The 21,757-nt window shown below is 42.7% G+C and overlaps 1 protein-coding gene across 1 annotated transcript in view; it reads left to right on the plus strand.

The window, feature by feature from the left end:
• Nucleotides 1–21,757, plus strand: part of CDH23 (cadherin related 23) — a 412,975-nt gene that overhangs the window by 303,124 nt on the left and 88,094 nt on the right. Inside the window, exons 28-36 of the mRNA XM_081004664.1 lie at nt 5,001–5,061; nt 6,008–6,156; nt 8,311–8,446; nt 8,837–9,225; nt 9,317–9,418; nt 13,761–13,910; nt 15,781–15,909; nt 17,277–17,405; nt 17,930–18,157. Coding sequence (XP_080860790.1) covers nt 5,001–5,061; nt 6,008–6,156; nt 8,311–8,446; nt 8,837–9,225; nt 9,317–9,418; nt 13,761–13,910; nt 15,781–15,909; nt 17,277–17,405; nt 17,930–18,157 — 1,473 coding nt within the window. The remainder of the gene's footprint in view (nt 1–5,000; nt 5,062–6,007; nt 6,157–8,310; nt 8,447–8,836; nt 9,226–9,316; nt 9,419–13,760; nt 13,911–15,780; nt 15,910–17,276; nt 17,406–17,929; nt 18,158–21,757) is intronic.

Consider the following 21,757-nt stretch of genomic DNA (forward strand, 5'->3'; position numbering starts at 1 on the left):
AGATGTTTGAGGACTAAGTAAGAGAAAGTTAGTGGGCAGACAGAAAGCAAACTTGGATGTCCTTCCTGATATTTCACAAGGTTAGTGGAAACAGACGCACAGGTTAGGGAAGGTGCAGAAGGTATCAGTGGCTCTGTACATGCTCCCAGTTTTTCACATCCTGATCTCAGGCTGCAGAGTAAGCAGTCATGAGCTGCTGAGCCATGAATGGATGGTAAGGATTCCTGGTGTTGTCTATAGTGGCTAGGGTACTTTGGTAGCAAGAGAAGGCAGGCTACGGACAAGAGCTAGACTGGTACCACACTGGAGCATGGTGAATTGCAAGACTTTTGAGCATGTCTTGCATGTCGTATGCATGTCTAGCGACAGGGTCACCATGTCAACATAAGAAAGAGGTGTATACCACCATTCTTGTACCTGCCTGGGCTTTCAGAGTGCATTAGCACATGCATTGTAGCACACTGTCTCCAGACAATAACTATTATTATTATTATTATTATTATTAATACCCCACCCATCTGGCTGGGTTTCTCCAGTCACTTTGGACAGCTCACAGCATATATTAGAACATTCTAAAACATCAAACATTAAAAACTTCCCTAAACAGGACTGCTTTCAGATGTCTTCTAAAAGTCAGGTAGTTGTTTATTTCCTTGACATCTGATGCGAGGGCGTTCCACAGGGCAGGTGCCACTACCAAGAAAGCCCTCTGTCTGGCTCCCTGTAACCTTCTTGCAGTGAGGGACCAGCAGAAGGCCCTTGGCAGTGGACCTCCTGTGCCTCCTGAATGATGGGGGTGGAGATGCTCCTTCAGGTGTAATGGGCCAAGGCCATTTAGGGCTTTTCACCAACACTTTGAATTGTGCTCAGAAACGCACTAAGAGCCAATGAGGATCCTTTAGGATTTGTGTTATGTGGTCCCGGCGGCCACTCCCAGTCACCAGTCTAGCTGCCGCATTCTGGATTAGTTGTAGTTTCTGGGTCACCTTCAAAGGTAGCCCCATGTAGAGCACATTGCAGTAGTCCAGGCAGGAGATAACCTCTTTGCCATCGCTATCACCACTTGGTAGGCTTGACATTGAGCTCTAACCTGTGTTTGGTCCGATTCAGAATGAGTTTTCCTCTACCAGCACTCTAGCCGTCTCAGTGATTGTTTCATCGTCCTCAGCTTCGGGGAAAACCACAGGGCCGTCCGGGCTCCATGCAGTTGGAGAGGGCGCTTTGGAGCCAGACAGTCAATAGCCCTGGTTAACTCCGCATTCTAGCAGGCCACCAGGGAATTAACTGAAAGGCTATCAACATGGGATAAAACATTCCCCACCACTCTTTGGAAACCATTTGGATCCATTAAGTGGTGGGGATGGACCATCCAAATTGGTCCCAGCTCCCTGCAGAGGGGAAGGGTCACAGAGTCCAGTTGCACCAGGAAGTGATCTGACCATGGCACTTCTTTCGTTTCATGTTTACTTAGTGTCAGATCATCCATGTCTGTAGAGGTGGACACCAGGTCTAAGGCATGTCCGCGGCTATGAGTTGGGCCAAACTTATTCAGGGACAGCCCCATGGAGGCTAGGATTGCAAAGCCTGCTATACACATCAGAAATATTTATTTCAGTTCATCTTAAATCAAACAGTCAACAATAAACATGAAAACAGGGTTGTAATTGTTAACCACTACTTCATTGTTTATTATCCTGAAAGTTGACCATTTCATTATATATAGTATCTCTTGTGCATTTTGCTATTTAAAATTGGATGCATTTTTGTACTGAATCAGCCCTTACAATGCCACCATGGAGTTACCATAGGCCTATAACTGAATTGTGGGAAATGTGGTTTGAATTGCTGCTATTTGGGACCACTTTGCACCTTTCAGCACATGACGGTGAGGAAAAATTGCACCTTGTCAGCTTCAGCCTGTGGTAGACGAGGGAAATAAAACCTAATGGACCTTGATGAACTCAGTATTGAGAAGTTTTTGGCATACATCTAAAACAGTCAAATACAAAGTCTTTAACAAGGTACCACCATTATAGCCTTTGCAATCACTGGGATTTCTGCTGGCCATATCTGTGATCCTCATGTTCAGGATTGCTGGTGACTGCAGAGAGATATTCATTCAGGGCTGGTCAGTATTGTTTAAAATGGGGGGGGGGTCACTTACATTGATCCAGTTGTTAGGGCTTAGAATTTCAGATTTCCCTCATTTGATATGCTGGAATTTCAACATACACACACACACACACACACACACACACACAGTCTCCCCACCAAAAATTCAAACTTTCTAAAGTAATGAAAAAATCCAGCAGAGGGCACAAATGTACTTCACCCTTTTAGAAGACACTCTTGGCATTCCTTTAAAAATTACTCTGACGTGTTAATAAATTGTGTTCTTATTTTTCCCGAGCTTTTTAAGAAATATATGTGATATGCTTGTAACAGAGGCTGCCTACAGCAAGTGCATTATTCTTTGGGCTCATATACATGACTCCAGTGTCACCAATGATGCTTTGAAGGAAGAAGACCCTTGCGATAAGCAATAAGAACGCCAGAGGGTACCATTGAGTTGTGTTTCCTTTAGTATCAAGTGATATTCCATTATATACACACACCATGAAATTATTTGAACTATGCAATATCTCAAGTTCTGAGCCAGTTTCTGACAGTGGTTGCTGGCTGTAGTAACTTCCATCAAAGCAGCAGCTTCAGAAGGGAATATTAAGACAGATAGTAACTTGCTTTAGAGCTCAGTAATCCTTCAACTTTGTTGGATTATGTATTCCCACTGTTGTGATTTTCTTCTCCTTTGGACACCGCTGTGTTTTCTTACATTACATCCACCACCTATTAGCTTGCTTGAACGACCTTTGGATTAAAACTTGGCTCCTTATATATGCCTGTGCAACTGAATCACTAAATGATCAGGGTAAAGAAAAGGCCTAACATTGCTGGGCTTGTGTGTGCTCTGTGCCACTGATAGCGGCTTCAGACATTGCTAGGAAGATACACAGTCTCATCTCTGTTCAGCTGGCAGCACTTGCTAATATTCAGAGTGGAATTTTCATGGGGGGAGATTAACATCTGTAGCCTGAATAAGTTCCCCTTTGAACATTTCATGAAGCATTGGCAGTTGATTACAGAAGTGACTGTATTTAGCTAACACTTCCTCAGCAGCATCCAAAACCGCCCTCAGATATTTGTCCATGAAGACTCTCAGTGGAACCTCCTTGTTTGTTACCTAGCAACACATCCCTTTCCCCTCACCTGCCATATTCAGGGCAGAGCTGCATATTATAATAAAATAAAATAAAATTGAACAACTGCCCAAAACGCCCCATGTTGAATTCTTGTTCTCCCCTTTGGTAACATAGACACAACTTACTCTGTTCCTGCTGTTGCCGTGTTGTGCATTTTTCCCCATTCCACACAATTAACTCTAACGTGGAATGAGGAAATGCATATTATGGGGACATCAGGACGTGAGGTAAATGGTATTACATATTGTAGAGAGGAATAGAAGAATTCAGCACAGCAGTGCAAGTATATGTGGCAGGCAGCCCTGTTTCACTCATGCATATTTCCCCCCTCACTTTGCAAGGAGTGTTGGAAGAAACTTAAGAGTGCTTCCAGCTAACCTGCTCATTGACCATTCATCCTGATTTGTTTGTAGGGAAATTAGATGGCATTAGCTGTTTAATAAGCATTCATTCTGATCTGTTTGCTGGGAGGTTAGATGCTGCTGCATCAAAGCCAAGTGTCCCATATTTCCCAGTGTGTTTTCTTGTCACTTTCCTTATCTCAAAAAGTCCTGTATTTGGGGCGCGGGGATGGGTGTATTCCTCAAGGCCTCCCAACAAATTGTGCAAATGTGACTGAATCTCACCCAAAAATGTTCACTGTTTAGAACCACCCTTCATTTGAATCCTGTGTTTGTCACCGTTCTGGAGAAAGCTTTCCTCTTGCTTTAAATGGGTCTTCCAGACCAGCAGAATACCCACGGACCCCACCCATTAGCCCATAGACTATAGTTTAAGAAACACCACTCATGGTTTTGTAAACTGCGTTGAAGCTTTTCACAATCAAGTGTATGTGCATTTTATTAAATAAGATTAAAATAAACCCAGCAAGCTTCAAGGTTGAGCTGGGATTTTACCCTGTACAGATGTTCTGTATTTCTCAACCTAAGTTCAAGGTGCTGAATACTCAGATATAAAACCACTGTAAGTGGTTGCCGTGCTACTCCAAGCACTTTTGACTGAGGCTGATTATCTGGAGCCGTCTCAGGTCTGGTCTCAGGTATTTAATCCACCCTGGTGAATGACTTTTGAAGACTTTTTTGAAGCTTCCGTTAATCTAACAGAGAGCTTGATCATTAAATGGCACCAACCAACACTAGCATATTTCACTACTTGTCAAACAACTGCAGTGGGTGCTATTGTATTTCCAAGGAGAATTCACAGTTCTGGTGCTTACCTTTAGAAGCTTGATTTCAGTATTCTTCTGAAATTGGGTGGGCTGTGACTGGACAGGGAGTAGAAACACTCTTATATATTTTCTAAAAATAAGTATGTTGAATAGTTGGACTTTGACACAATGGCCTGGTTTCTCAAATAATGGTAACCTGTGATATGTTTAGCCTAACCATGATTTGTTTGAGCATATGAAACTAGTCCAGTAGATGAAGGAAGGTTTGTTTCCTGCCAACAAACTGCAGTGTGAAGCCATGGTTAATCGTCGGCTTACCAATCATGGCCTGGTATTGTGTCTCAGCCATGTTTGTTTGCTCACCCCAGACACTTGCCAAGCAGAAAGCCACAAGGTGAGAGGAGCTGGAAAACAAACCAAGCTTTGAAGAAGTAAGCCATGGCTTATGTTCTTGTTTATGAGATGACACGTGATTTGTTAAACAAACTGTGGCAAAGCAAACCATGATTTAGCTTTGTGTATTAATGTAGCCTCTTATTGCTTGTTTCATTTGTTTGTTTGCTTGTTCAAAGGTGAAAGCCACAGATGCAGATGAAGGTGTGAATGGCCGGGTGTGGTACAGGATTATCAAAGGTAAGCAAAGAAAATGGATAGTGTTTTTTTAATGGTAAAAAATTTACAGTATACTTATAAAGTAACTAGAACAACCTTATTGATCGTTAAATCCTTACCGTAACATCAGCAACCTTATGCGTTCTGCTCCACATTTTCTGGGCTTTAAACTTAATTATTGGGAAACGTACATCCTAGGGAATTATACTTCTAATATATCTGACTTCCTGGTACCATTAAAACTTGACAATTCATTCTTCATAACCCTCAAGATTAACTATATTGCAGGAAATGGCTTATGTTGCATCAGCTTGTCTTAACATCTAATACTCCACAGTCATGATCCTAAACATACCTATTTGAAAGTAAGTTCATTTGATAATGGGACTTGCTTCCAAGTAAATCTGTAAGGATGTGATCGTGATACATGAAGTATGACTTCAAAAGAGAAATTTAATGCCCTGGAGCTAGAACTTCGGCCCTAGCCAATAGAAAGCCTGGCTGGAAGCTGAGGGGGAAAGAACTTTGAGATGGATTTGGGGTGTGAAGGGGAGAGGGATAGAAAAAGGGAGTTGAGGGAAAACAAAAAGTAAGCAGCTGGTAAAGATAAAGGTCTGGCTACAATATGAACAAGCAAGGTTAGAAGTGGCATGTGTGACCTAAGGGACAAACTTGCATGGTACATTAACATGTATGCAACAAAGCCCTGCGGGAACTTCAATAGAAAAAGAAAAGCAACTTTGGGAAGAGGCCTGTTTGAAAGGGTAGGAGGATGTGCATAATCATTTAATTTAGTGTAAGAGTCTATATGTAGCATTGCTATACTGGCTTCTTTATAAATTCATAATCCTATTGGTGTTAATAGATCCACCTCTCTCCCTGTTCTGAAACAATCCTGTAACGGGGATTAAGTCTTCAAACTGAAGACATAGTGTCATCTTCTGTAGTCTTTATTTGTCATCCACAGGAAACAGTTACAACAACTTCCGGATCAATCCCAGCAGTGGACTGGTCATGCGAGGCTTACGGCCCTTGGACAGAGAACGCAATTCCTCCCATGTCCTTGAAGTGGAAGCCTACAATAGTGAACAAGGACCCATGAGGAGCTCTGTTAGGGTAATAATGCCTCTTCAAGATTCCACAAGGCGGCACAGGGAAATTACAATCTTCTGTTGGTTATAGTGGAGCTGGCTATAAGGGTTTTGCTAAATCAGGTTTACAGTTTGGTAAAGATCAGTGGGATATTGCAAAGTGTTTTAGAGTGCAATTTTTTTTAAAAAAGTATCAAATGCTGAGCATATAAATGCATAGGTTCCGCAGAGATAATTTTTTTGCAAACTGTTCTCCCAACGGTTAATAACATTTTGAGCACTTGTTCTTTGTTTAATAACTTTGCTCCTATGAATGAATTAAGTAACAAAGTCAACGCGTAAAAAAATTCTGAAAGCAGCAGGTGCATAACACAGTGATATCCCGCAGTTTGAATCAGAAACCTTGAGGTCTGAGGCGGGGACTTAACTTCGTGAGTTTTTGTGGACCTGTGTTTACTCAGGCCTATGAACCTCCCCAGATCTAGAAGAGAACAGTGCATTCAGATAACCCATGGGTGGGAAATTGCATGTCCTCCACCCACCATGGGCCAACTTTGACTGGTGGGCAGAGCTCACCCACCTGTCCAAGGAACTGACATCTCAGTGACGCCAGGTGACCCCATTTTTGCATAGTGCTTTGGAGACATGTGGGGGAGCTCATCCTCAACATTCACAACAGCTCACCTCCACTTAAAAATGTTGCAGAAGCCTTCATAAATTCCCTGTGCATCCTGTATATTCTGTTGTAGGTTCTGTGGTAGGAAAAACCTTCTAAAATGTGGGGAGTCCAGGTGAAATAGATTTTCTAATAGTTCTTGACCTTACCAAATGTCAGTGGAACTTCATTAGAATCCATTTAATGACAAATAGACTTCTTTTTGACAGCCATTTATGACTCTGTTACACTCGGAATGCAATTTTGTGAATATGGACACTATCAGGGTTATACCTCTGTTCATAATCTCAAAGGCTTGCTGCAGACAAATGGAATGAGAGAAATCACAAGTGTGTTGGGCAACTTTATCCCAGCTCCCCCTGCCCTTATAATTATGCAGCATGGTTTTAGCAATTACCTTGCTGTAGCACGCACAGGATTACCCTGATCCATTTTTTAGGACTTTAAATTCTTCCTAATTAATTAGCTACTGCCATGTTAATATGCAAAAACATCAATTCACCTGCTGGAAATAGACGTTAGGGAGGGTCTAGCGGCTGTCTTGAAAAAAGGAATGGAATATAAAAGTTGGGAATTGGGAGGAACTGAGCAAAGAGGCTTGCTTAAATCAGGTCTGGTTTCTAACGATTATGGAAAAGTGAGTGTATAAAATATGGTTGAGGCAGAGTCAAAGTCAGTAAGAGAAATTGTTGAAGGTTTGGCAAACTTTTTATATATATATAAATGATGCTCGTAATATCCAGACTGTTCTGGCAAGCAAGGTATGGAATGTCTGGTGCCTGCCAACTAACCCCGATGATAGATGGAGCTTTTGATCCTGAACCTCTAGCAAAAATTTATTAGAGAACAAAAATGAAAAAGTATTAATTTATGGCAGCATTATACCATTTCTCTGATAGGGGGCCGTCGATTGTGCTTTTTCTTTCTTTTTCTATCATTTTAAGTCTTTTCATTGTTTTCTTTTGGTTACAAATAATCTATATGTACCTACCTGCTTATGAAAAAATAAGTAAGAATTTACAATTTTGAAAGAATGGAAAATTCTACACAGCTTGCCTCAGTTGTACTGCACCAAGATCAGATTCTTATGATACTGGCTGTCTTTCCTTTCCTCTGAGGTGACAGCGCTTGCCGCAGCTAGAGACAAGATATTCAGTGGCATATTACAGCAATTTGCGGCGGAAAGGAATTTCCCCCTTATGGAGCCTGGGCTTTGTTTTGTTTTTATTCTTTGTTGATTACCTGGAGATATTTGCTTTGCTGATAGCTTCCTGCAGTGTACTTGCTCTCTGCTTGTTACACAGGTTGCTTCTGTTTGTAGTGAAGAGGCATGAGAGACTGGTCATATATTTCACCATGGAACTGATCTTTGGGTCCAGTAGAACTCCATAATTCTGTGCTGTGGTGTCCACATCAAGACTCCTCTTCCTTATCAAGTGTCACTGCTTTTTCTCCAGAACAGATTCCAGGCAAATAAATTAACTGCACCTTAACTTTTCCCAGGTCATAGTGTACGTGGAAGATGTCAACGATGAAGTGCCAGTATTTACCCAAAGGCAATATAACCGGCTGGGACTGCGTGAGACTGCTGGGATCGGGACATCTGTTGCAGTTGTTCGGGCAACAGATCGAGACACAGGTACAGAAACTGCATGGAATAGTCATTCTTCCTTTTTCCCAAGCCATTGGGACTCGCCATGATTTGTGTTTGTGGTCTCTTGCTTGTCAGTGTTGCCTTTATTCTTGGTGGAGGAGTACAATTGCTCCTTCTAATGCTGAACTTAAGTGCTGAATACGACAAGTTTGTAGCCAAAATGGGACCGTGCATGTGCAATGGGGAGGTTCAAATATATCCAGGGGAATCCTGAAATACGCTGAAGTGCATATGTTATTTTTTCCTTATAAGTTGCTGTGTAAGCTTTTAAGCGCCTGTCTGGATTTTTGAACTCTCATCCCTGAGCACTGTGCAATTGATTTGTGGCTTCTTACATGTGTCTTGCACCTCTGGCTGTGTTTTTTCTCCCCTTAGGAAACGGAGGCCTTGTGAATTACAAAATCATCTCAGGTTCCGAGGGGAAGTTTGAAATCGACGAGAGCACGGGTCTCATTACCACCATTGACTATTTGGACTACGAGACGAAAACCAGCTATCTGATGAATGTTTCGGCCACGGACCAAGCACCCCCCCATAACCAAGGCTTCTGCAGCGTTTATGTCAGCCTCCTCAACGAACTGGATGAGGCCGTGCAGTTCTCGAATGTCACATATGAAGCAGTGATCACAGAGAACATCCCCCTGGGATCTGAAGTCCTCCGAGTCCAGGCGCGCTCCATCGATAACCTGAACCAGATCACGTACAAGTTTGACCCCAATACAAATCCTCAGGCTCTGTCTTTGTTCAAAATAAATGGCATCACTGTGAGTAGTTTACAGGTGGACCTCCTTCACCTAAGATCATACTCTGGCGTTGGGAATTCATGTATTTGTGTGTCTTTTTTTCCCTTGGCAGGGTGTGATCACAGTCAAAGGACAGGTAGATCGAGAGAAAGGAGATTTTTACACCCTAACTGTTGTTGCAGATGACGGTGGTCCGAAGCTTGACTCAACTGTGGTGAGCTATTTTTGCTGTAACCCTTTGGCTTTGTAGGGTAGGACAGTGTTGAGTTGGCTCTTCTTTCCAAGGCTAGGTCCCTGCCGCCACCCAGGAAAAGTTTATTGTTTCCCCAGGAAAGCTTATACAGTCGTACCTTGGAAGTCGAATGGAATCCGTTCCGGAAGTCCGTTCAACTTCCAAAACGTTCGGAAACCAAGGCACAGCTTCCGATTGGCTGCAGGAAGCTCCTGCAGCCAATCAGAAGCTGCATAAGCTGCGTCAGACATTCGGGTTCCAAAGAACGTTCGTAAACTGGAACACTCACTTCCAGCTTTGTGGCATTTGGGAGCCAAAACGTTTGACTCGCAAGGCGTTCAACTTCCGAGGTACAATTGTGTGTGTGTGTATCAATCAAACATTTCTGAATTGTTTTGTATTGTCACCGAGCACAGTCTTGTTACCTGAGGTGTTTAAATTAACAGTTTTCAGATACGAATTTAGCACCTCTAGCGAAATGCAGGCATTTGCTGTGGCAAGCATTCCTTCCTGGCACCGATTCCCACCGTATTTTATTTATTTATTTATTGACCGAGTTTATATCCCACCCTTGGTCCCTAAGTAGCTCAGAGTCACACTGTAAAAACAAAAACAAAAAACAAAGCAAAAGCATCCAACACTCTTAAAACAAATGCAGTTAAAAACATTATAAAAGCAGTTACAGTGAAAGACACTCTTGCACCCGGTGATTTTGGGCTTGCCACATTTCATGTTAATATTCATTGCAACTTCCCTCCCTGGGGCAATTAAGAGCTTCTAGGGGCCAAATTCTTGGGGGGGGGGGGGTTGTAGGTTGGAATATATCGATATTCCTGGACAGACAATTGGTGTTCAATTGGTTGAGAGACTTGGCAACAAAATAGTTGAGGATGCCACATATCTTAGATGACTGAGGGATATTGGCAAAGCAACAATAGCAGAGTTTGGACATGGTTCACCTGTGTTTTCCTTTCATTGCATCTGTGCCTCGTTACATTACATCTACAGCTGACCTTTCCCAAAGCATTGAATTCAAACCACATTGTTTAAAAGGATTTAAATCTAATAACTGTTTTTCTTCTTCTTCTCCATCCTATTTTGTGCTTCTCTCCAACAGAAGGTAAGAGTGCTTCCCCTCCATTGTGTTTATCCTTCCTTTGTTTGTTGTTGCCTGTGACCCTTTGTTGTGGCTTTCAAGCAAGTACCTGTTGCTATACATTTCCATGTGGGGTGCAAATATAGGGTGCAAAACAGGCAAGCTGAGGAATGCCATTTATTGGATTCTGAAGTGCAGGCAAGCTTTAGAATTCCCTAGCATTTTTGAGACAGCTAGTTCTCAGCTATGCAGTTACCTTCACATTCCAGTCCCAGCATTCTAAATTCTTTTAAAGAAGACGGTTGTTCTATCTTGCCAGGCAGGCCTTGTTCAGTCCACTAAACAAATGACTTGCTGCCCCTAAGAATGTGCACCCAGTCAGAGCATAAATGCCTCACAAACTCATTTATGACTCTTCTAAGCAACCCTTTTTCCCTAGGATTGAGAATGAAAGGGGAGTGGAGGGGAAGGTCATTTTTCTCTCAGATCTTTTTGTGTCCATCCCAGCCTATTCTGGGTATACTGGAATTTAGAAACAGTAAATTGGGCTTTGTGCAGGCATGAAGCTCTGCAGTCCTCCTCAGTCCCCCAAATTTTACTTGAAGTAGGACTCAGCTCCCAAAGTCTTAAGTGAGACAACACAGCGATGGAATAGGTGAAGGAATAATAATAATAATAATAATAATAATAATAATAATAATAATAAAGCACATCTCTGAACAAAGGTTTGGGAAAAGTTGTGATGTTGTGTTGGAAAAAATGGGCCAAAAGAGAGTCAACAATGGAAGGAATCGAGGTGGGTTAGAGGAGACAGGTTTGGCTGTTCAGGTGGCCACTCATTTCAGCAGCTGCTTGTACTTGAAGTGGAGAAGCATGCAACAAGGATAAAAAAATCACCCTAAAACAGGCTTCCTCAACCTCGGCCCTCCAGATGTTTTGGCCTACAACTCCCATGACCCCTAGCTAGCAGGACCTGTGGTCAGGGATGATGGGAATTGTAGTCTCAAAATATCTGAAGGGCCGAGGCTGAGGAAGCCTGCCCTAAAAGAAGCAGAAAGAGGGCTTCAGCCTCCCTCTAGAAGCAGGCCATGCTGCCTGGCCCTGCAGCTGGAGCCTTTAACCAGGTAAATAAAGACTCATAAATAAAAGCATCTTCCTCTTTTTCTCCTCCTTTTGTGTATTGTGTGTGTGCATGCACAGTTATTTTTAGACATGACAGCATTTCCTTTAGCTAATGACAGAAAACACAGCTTGAATACTATCAGGGTGATTTTGGACTCATGACTGCAGCTGAGGCACATCCATAATAACTTGATCCCTTTACCCAAAAAAAAAGCTACTGACGACAGTTCTCACAGCAAAGTGATTCTGAGAATATTTTGATGCTGTGTGAGTTGACTAATGTAACTGGGGGCTGGAATTTCCATTTATTTCTGGGCTACATTTATTGCTAAATGGGCTCTTGTGTCAACACCAGTGAGGTGTTGTGCAGAGCCTCTATAATAAATGGGAGGTTTCCACTTCCCTCTGTCAATGTGGTTGTGAAGATTAGAGGAACTCGCTATATTAGAAGTGCCTGAATGCACATGTAGCCTACGACCCAGGCCATGTTTACAGTAAGTCCTGTTGAACAGAGAGGTATTTGCTTCTGAGTAAACTTGAATTAGTTCTTCCAGCCATATAGAAGTGTTAGAGCAGGCATCCCCAAACTTGGCCCTCCAGATGTTTTGGGACTACAATTCCCATCATCCCTGACCACTGGTCCTGTTAGCTAGGGACGATGGGAGTTGTAATCCCAAAACTTCTGGAGGGCCGAGTTTGGGGATTCCTGTGTTAGAGGTACCACCTAGTTCAGTGCTTCCCAAACTTGAGTCCCCAGCTGTTTTGGGACTACAGTTCCCATCATCCCTGACCACTGGTACTGTTAGTTAGGGATGATGGGAGTTGTAGTCCAACAAACAGCTGCAGACCCAAGTTTAGGAAACAGTGACCTAGTTCTTCAGTTTAAGGCTTTCATCTCTTAAGGTAGACATTATACCTTAGCCCAGGGGGTGAGATAACTCCAGCCCATGGGACCATTTAAACCCAGCAAAGGGCCCATTTTTGGCCTGTGGTGCCAATTTCCCCAAACCATGCCCATCTGTCATATCTTATATATCAGGTGAGGGACAAGTGGGGACATCGCTACCAAGAAACTTTCAGAAGCCTTCAAGTTCTCCTGATTGTTGCCTAGCAAACGAGGCTTGCTGTCAGTGTCATCAGCTGATTGGCAGTGACAGCAAGCCTGCGGCGATTTCACTGCACAACAGAGTTCCCCACCAGGAGTTCGGTAGTGAAGCTGATTGCAGTGGGCTTGCTGTAAACACCTTATAGCAAGCTGACTGGGATTGGCTGCGCTACTGAGTTCCCAACGTCAGGAGTGCAGCTGATGCTTGCCCCAAGCCAGCTTGCTGGAAGTGCCAAACTACTGATTGGCACTTATAGGAAGCCAGCTGTGATTGGCTGTGCTTTGTAGTTCTCCACTGGGCATTGCATAGTGCAGCTGGTGCCTGCCAGGAGTCATAAGTGCTGAGCAGCTGATCAAGGCTTACAGCAAGCCGGCTGGGATCTGCACTTATCCAAACCCCAAAGTGGGGCTTGCTGCAAACATAAGCATTCCTTTGCAGCAGCAGCAGCTTCAATCCAAGCTATAAATGCAAGGGTCCTTCTGTTTGCTCTGATTATGTAGAAAGTAGGGCCATACTGCATGGACAATGACTATTGCTCAGCCATTTCATCAACCTCAGAATGGGCTGTTTTGCTTCACCAATATTTTGGGAGTAGGGTGAATTTCTGGAGCGGGAAGAGTGGTCATCATTTTGCCTTTTTTCCAGAAAGCCTGTTCTAAGATGTTTTTAAAATGGCTGCCACCATTAAAAAGAATGGATGATACAGAAAGGATGATACTTTTCTAGAATGGATGGATCATTCCTCTAGCAGTTTGTATTCTTTAAGTGTCAAGTATGCTTCCAAGGAATAGGCAATGCTTCAAGAATCAGTTAAACAATTTGGAGAAATAAAATTGCATGGAACAATTTCACAAAATCATTTCTCCTCAAATTATAAGGTGAATCTAGTGAATTTTTGGCTAAATCACTGTTTCTCCCCAGCTCTAGTTCTTGTGTCTGTGAGAGACAGACAGACAGACAGACAGAGCTCTTATTCATATCTGCCTTCTCCATTGGACAGGTTACTATCACCATACTGGATGAGAATGACAACAGCCCACAGTTTGACATTACCTCCGACTCATCTGTGAGTGTAGCGGAGGACAGTTCTGTTGGACGTCGAATTGCTCTGGTTTTGGCCAGGGACCCTGATGCAGGAAGCAACGGGCAGGTAGCAATGATTGTGTGGCTTCAAAATGTACAGTTACTGTGGACAAAATAAAAAAAATTCTTCCAGTAGCACCTTTAAGACCAACTAAGTTAGTTCTTGGTATGAGTTACTGTGGAGTTAGCAAAAGGGTGTTGAGATGTGGTGGGTTGGTCACATTTTGCTTATTGTAATTTGGTGCTTATGGGATAGCATCAAAATTAAGGAAACACTAGTTTCTGTGTAAGAACTTTGAAGGTGAATGGTGGATATTTGCATAGTGAGTTAGCAATATACCAAAACTATAATTGGTGAACCCTGTTTTCTTGCCCTAATTGTGATGGCAAATTGGTTTCATTGTTATTGCATATTTCCTGCTTTGGATTAAACTCATGATCCTTTCCAAGTAGATATATGTGCCCTACACATGATTCAGAAACAGCAATGTAGGATGCCTCATAGACTGATGAATAACACCCTGCTTGTCAAAGCTTCTGTTGTCTTACATAGGGCATCATCAGAGATATGTTGGGTTCCACAAATAACAGCTCTGAAACAGCTGCATCCTCCATGCCCTTGTAATCAATAAACTTGATTTTAATGGGGAAGCTGACATTTAAAAAAAAAAAAATCTGCTGTCTAGTTTCTGGCTGGCGTTGGAGTACAGGGTTGTTCTCTGAGGGACAAGAAAGATTGTAGATTGAGCCACACAGCCATATGTGACATCCAAGTACAAGTATAAAGCACTTTCGCTTTTGTGTGGGTGTGGGTGCGCGCGCGCACATTCCCACACACACACACAGACATTATCGACTCCCTTCGCCTTTAGTTGAGAAAGGCTATCCAGGTGAAATCCATAAAGAACTTTTACTGGGAGTGAGAGGGGACACACCACTTTGCTATTCTCTTGGGCTGCTCTTATCCACTGAAAGACTGAGCAGGTGTAGCTGATTTCAAGATTTTTGTCGAGGTCAGATGGGATTAGCAGGGATCATAAGCCTGCCACTGCTAGCGCCTGGGTAGACCAGGGGGCACCTGACAAATGTGTAAGGATTTTGTCAGATACCATTTTTCTGCACTGTCCTTTCTTGGTGATTGGAAGCTCTGGTGCAACCATTGAGGCAGGTGAAATGGCTACTTTATCCTACCAACAACCCAGTAAGTCTCTCTATAGGCACTGTTTCTCCTTCAGGGCCAATTCACATATTACCATCTTGAAGGGACTATACAGAAGCAAACTTCTGCTGCTGCCATTGCCAGTTGTCCTGACTGCTATCAGGAGGCAACAGCGAAGTCTTCTGGCCTCAGCAGAGTCCACCTCCTCCGATCTGTGAGTCCCACTTCGCATCATGGGAGCCCTTTGCCCTTCTGCTTCCCTCAGTTCTTTGAACTGGCTTCTGTAAGGCCCTGATCTTCAGTGGTAGGGTTTCCCTGCCTGCAAGGTGAAATCGCTAGCACTAAATATAACTTGGACTCTTAAGATGCAATGGATGGAGCAGATGGCTCTGAAAGATGTTAGGGAAAAAACAATATCTTAAACAAGTTCCTTTGGTGCTGAGAGGCTGCTTGACAGCTGACAGATGGGACAATGGACCTGAAAAAAACAGATGGCAGCGTTCTCACCACCACAATGTACTAAAAGGAAGCCCTCTCTGTATTAAACAGGAAGCACTCTGTGTTTAAGGTGAGGTGTGCTTTTTCTTTAATTTGCTGCCTGAAATGATCTGCTGTTATGAACTTCCCAAGCAGTTTCAATCTGAAAAGGTGCTTTCGTATGCATCATTATGAATTTATAGATCTACTGTTCTCCTATGGAATTTACAAGATCCCCTAAACCTCCCAGTCATCATTGTGATTTTTTAATTTTTTTGTATATATGAATATCTTTTTACAGGTGACTTTTTCTATAGTATCAGGAAACATAGGCAGGGCATTTGAAATCCGCACAACCAACAACACCTATGGAGAAGTGTTTGTGGCCAGACCATTGGACCGGGAAATGATTGAACACTACACTTTAAAGGTAATTTAGTGATGCCCACCATCCAAGTTGCTTGCTGCACAATCACACCGTTTGCCAGATCCAGGCAAGCAGCTTTATATACCAAATGTGATTAGCCAACTTATTGTTGTCTAGACTCTGTAATTGCAGCATCTGCATGTTTACAGTGTGACCAATTATTTCACTTACTGCCTCGATAACACCTGTATAAGGAAAATCATAATAAGGCATTCCTTGTATTTTGAACTATAAATGTGCTCAGAACAATATATTTTACATTATTTGAATATATTAAAAATTGTTCTGAGATACAATTTGGAATTCATTGCCAAAGTAATTGGTTTAGTAAGACTGTAACTCCTTGCAGTTGTTTGCCTCAGAGCTGAACTTCACAGCGGCAGTTCCAAAGAGCAATCGCATAGCCTCCAGCTCCAACCTTCCTGTTTTGGTTTGGTTTGGTTTGGTTTGGTTTTTTTTACAAAAAATATACATGTTACTTTGTCCAACTTTGCTTCCAAAGTGGAATTTTATTTACACAACCATCCTTGTTTGGGATAGCAACATTCCCAAGGCCACACAGTCTCCTGTAGCCGTTTTAAGTAGTGTGAAGCTATGTGGCCATGGGGCACCTGTTAAACTTGCCACCAGAGGAAGAGGCGGATCAGCCTACCACTTACATTCTTCTGTTCCAAATGATTCTCTAGTGATACTAAGTGCCAAACCAGGCTGTATCCATCACCATCAGACCACACTTAAGATTGTTCACTGTAGTTACTTCTGCTGCTCTATTTACTCATCTTTCATCAAAGTAGAGCTATCTGACAGTCTCTTGTGTTGCGTTGTTCTGTGTATGGTGCTACTAGACATGCTAAGTACTCATATATCTCATACACAACTGAATATTTGGAGAGAAAGTTCCTCAGGAGCAACAGATGAATGGGGGAATGTAGCTCGGGGCTAGGGGAACTTGTTTCTGCCAGGGAACAGGCAATGGTATGTCTGCCAGGCAACTGTATGTCTGGTAGAGCTGGCTCAGAAATTAGTATGTTAGCCAAATTAAGTTCATGTCTGAGGGCTCCTGCTCGAGAGACAACTTAGGGCTCCTGGTCACGAGATAACAGAGCATTGCATGAAAAGTAAAAACAGTTCTTGCATATTATATACATTATTTACACTTATAAAATAATGCACATACATACTCCAGGTTCCATAAAGTAACCAGTAGGTAAATATGTGATTGGGGGTGTGTGGGAGAGATTGGCTTAGCTCATCCAAGAGCTTCATTGCTATGACATGTTTGCCTATTTAGGCCATTCTCATTTCAGTTAAGTAACAGGCTTGATCAAGGCTATGAGATTTTCTCCTGATTACATTGTGCTACATTCCAGATTCAAGCATCTGACAGAGGCGTCCCACCTCGCAGGAAAGAACACACTTTAAGAGTGAATATACTGGATGTTAATGATAACCCACCAGTTATTGCAAATCCATATGGATACAACGTTAGCGTTAATGAGGTAAGCTTATCTGCTTGCTGGCTTTCTGTGAAGAGAGTTATTTGTGCACAAGGAAGATCTGGTTCTAACCCCAACAGCCCCTCATATTCTGCAACATATATAGACACTTACTTGAGAATATTATTTGACAATGTGCTTCTGGGTTTAGGCAGCAGAGCCCTGCTTATTGTGCCATCCAGATTAAATTAATAGACATAAATACTGTTGCCTCTGTCCAATGTGTGGCTTCTCAAACAGGTTGAGAGAATGCTTGATTTGGTGAAATGGCCAATCCTCTCAAATTGCTTGTGGGTCCCACACTGAACAACAAGAGCTCCAATAAGTCTATCTGTTGCCATAGGAAGATGATGTAATAATAATAATAATTTATAATAATAATTTATTATTTATACCCCGCCCATCTGGTAGTCTTTGCCTAATCCCAAATCCAAATCTAATTTTTATGACACAGTTCCATTTTTAGAGAAGTATGCATAGATCTAGATATGCCAGACTAATATTCATTTTTGTGTGTGTGCTCACAGAACGTGGGTGGAGGTACCGCTGTGGCTCAGGTGCGAGCAACTGACAGGGATAGTGGCCTCAACAGTGTCCTCTCCTACTACATCACTCAAGGGAATGAGGAACTGACCTTTCGCATGGACAGAGTGACTGGGGAGATCGCCACCCGCCCTTCCCCTCCAGACCGTGAGAGGCAGCAGTTCTACCAGCTGGTGGTCACTGTGGAGGATGAAGGCAACCCAGCCCTCTCGGTAGGTGGTGATGATGCGATGCCACATTTTGCAATTGGCAATGATCTTGAGAATTACTGAATACACTTATTGTGGGATAAAGGTCCCAAGAAAAACTGAGCAGGGTAGATTTGCCTCGTTCATCTAGTTCTGAAATTGGAAGATTATTTTGAAAACGCTGTGTTGTCAGATTCAGTACATTGTCCATATTTAACAGTAAGGTCACGCAAACACACGTTATAATTTTAGTGATCCGTCCAGTTACAGTGGTACCTCGGGTTAAGTACTTAATTCGTTCTGGAGGTCCGTTCTTAACCTGAAACTGTTCTTAACCTGAAGCACCACTTTAGCTAATGGGGCCTCCTGCTGCTGCCATGCCGCCGGAGCACGATTTCTGTTCTCATCCTGAAGCAAAGTTCTTAACCCGAGGTACTATTTCTGGGTTAGCAGAGTCTGTAACCTGAAGTGTCTGTAACCTGAAGCATATGTAACCTGAGGTACCACTGTATTTCAGAGAGTGTATACATTCATGATATCCATCCAGATTGTTGCCTCTTAGAACTCGGAGGTAGAGCAGAACAAGTTCTCACACATTTATAAATATGCTGGTCAGTTAAATACTGCTTTTATATAGGCACAGTGGTGGAACCTGTTTAAAGTAACTGGAAAGGATTTACACCAGTGCTCCACTAACATTAGAGTTTCTTATCTCTGCTACTCCTACCTACAAAGCACCAGGTTTGCAAGATCCTTTCTGGATCCAACCAGAGACCCATCTAACCCAGTATCCTCTTCTTACCGTGACCATATAGTTGCCTATAGAAAGCCTATAGGTGAGACCTACCATGTTACAGCACTATCCCCCCAAGGCTAGCCCGGGAAGATTTGCCTCTTGAGGCAAAACCCTGCTGCCACTTCTTCTATGGGTGCACCTGCATCAGCAGTGGGGCGTGACAGTGGAGGAGACAGGGGTGGGGTTGTGGCAGAAGCGTGGCGCACCTGCAACAGCAGCAAGGCGCACCTGCAGATGGCAGTGGCAGGATGTGCCCACCATCGTGGCTAGTAGTCATTGACAACTTTTATTTTCCATGGATTTGGCTAATACCCTTTTTAAAGCTGTCCCAAGTTGGTGGCCATTGCTACAACTTGTGAGAGCCATTTCCATCGTTCAGCCCAGGCTCTTTGTGAAGCTGCACTTCCTTTTGTCTGTCCTAAATCTCCCAGCATTCAGCTTCAGTGGATGACCCCAGACTCTAGTATTACAAGAGAGGGAGAATCGGTTTAAAAGGTGCCACCTTTTTGATTTTAAGTGCCAACAGTCTGGTTCCACTCCAGTTCAAGGGTTGGTTCCAGATAGGAGAATTTCTGGCTGTTGATTTACCTGGTGACTAATAACTTATCTCAGGTTGACCTGAGATAGCTGCCCTGTTCCATACTAGAATGAATGTTTATTCAGTTTTAGGCTGCTCCTGAAACTCATAATCTGTCTCTTGTCTGTCTAGTTTCTCATGTATTGAAATGCAAGCTGGGAGGCTGCTCTATCCAACAGCTATTTTTCCTCCACACCAGAAATGCAAGATGTACAGTCCACCATTCACACATGTCCTTGGCTTATTGTGCATTTCATAATTGTTTTGGGGTTCGTTGTTTTTCTGTGCTGATTTCCACTGGATGATATAACTGGAGAAATGCAAGTCAGTGAAGTAAACACCTGCCTCCCTTGCAGTAGATTCGCACATATTTGATACCATGACATCTAGGTTATGTTCTGGTTCTAACTATTATTAATGTTGTGCCTGTGTACATGGTCTCTAAATTATTTTATGCTTTATGTAATGACAACAGGGAAGTAGCCTACGTGTTTTCATGCTCATAGAATTACAGGAACAAACAAGTTTAGGGAATGTAAATGCAAAGCTTCTCCTTTTGAATACTTCCCATTTTCAGCCATCTCTTAGCCACTTTTACCTAATAGAAATTTTCTTTTTCATGTGTATCTCTTTCAAACTAAAACAGGGGTTGTGAGTAACTTCTGTGGTGCATCCACACAGGATTGTTGTTTTTTAGGGTGAGGAATTTTGAGATTATGTAATCAGTATACTGGATCCAAAAACAGACTGAGAATGCCACTAGTCCAAACAGTTTGGCAACACAGTCCATAGCATGTTTAACTGGCAGTAAATTTTACTGTGTTCAGCCTAGAATATGTGCTTAGAAATGTAGAGTGTACCATTAAAAGGTGTGTCTTGCAGCAAAACCATATACTACTTTCACAAGCCCTTTTTCTCCTGCATATGATTTCCAGCACCACGACATGCAACAGCCATTTGGATACAACCTAATGATTCAAATGACTGATATCATTTGAGCCAATATCAATTAATCTTCAGCTCCTGCTTGCTGCCTTTCAGAGTAGGATACCAGTAATAATAAGTTGATCAGCCTGCTTCATCTTAACCCAAAAGTTTATTCCAACCTACACTTTTTATCTACAAACTTTTAAGGTGGCAAGTACTCCCTTTGACTCAGTTTAGTTCTCAGATCAGCTTTGTCAAAGTTCACAAAAGATATTTGCTGTTTATTGTAAATTTATCCAAACTCTGTTTGGAGCACTCCCATGTTATCCAGATGCCACCCAAATAGGTTTGGCTATGCTTTCATGCATCTGCGCAAGTTATCCCAGCACAGTACCAAATACCAAGAATCTATACCAGTTTTCCTAGTATACCTTTTGGCAATACATCTGACTTCCTAGAGGAATTATAATCTGCCAGGCTAGAGGAGGGTTCTCTTGTCCCATCATACAGTCAGAAAACAGAGTAGCTGAACAGGAATTGGTTTGTTTTGGTTGTTAAGATAGCGTGCTATGACTTACAGTGGTGCTGCGAACAGAAAAGCTGCAAATTTTAAAGCATTAAAAGAGGAACCAAAATAAAGGAAGCATGGCATCTTTTTGCACATTTCCCCCCTTCATTTCTAGTGGTTTATTTATTGCTGAGCCAAGTTGTAGTGGTGAACAGCTGCTGAACATTAAGATATGCTAATTTCTTCCCAGAACCCTTTTGGACTAAGATGAGGAAATTGCTTTAGTCAGCAGTACTAGTTGCATGGTAGAGTGCATTATTCTACACTAATTTTAAACCCTAGGATATTTAGCAGTGGCATGACTTTTAGCCGATTCTGTCAAAGCATTTTTAGTTTCTGGTAGCAGCTTATGAAGTGTACCGTCACTTCCGCAGCTTTATGTCCATCTCCCATGAGGAATTTTCTCTGCAGAGCCTTCATATCATCTCGTCACCATTCCAAAAGTATAGTCCCAATCTCCTCAGCCTACTCTGATGCTGTTTGTTACCATGCCAATTGAATACAGTGGTACCTCGGGATGCGAACGGGATCCATTCCGGAGCCCTGTTCGCATCCTGCATGGAACATAAGACGTGACTACGTGACTGCGCGTCTGCGCGTGCGTGGGTCGCGTTTTGCCGCTTCCGCACATGCGCGTGATGTCATTTTGAGCGTCTGCGCATGCATGAGTGGCGAAGCCCGGAAGTAACACACTCCATTACTTCCGGGTTGCCGCAGAGTGCAGCCCGAACGCACTCAACCTGAAGCACATTCAAC

This window comes from Podarcis pityusensis (assembly GCF_964106645.2).
Source record: "Podarcis pityusensis genome assembly, chromosome: 5".
NCBI lineage: Eukaryota > Metazoa > Chordata > Lepidosauria > Squamata > Lacertidae > Podarcis > Podarcis pityusensis.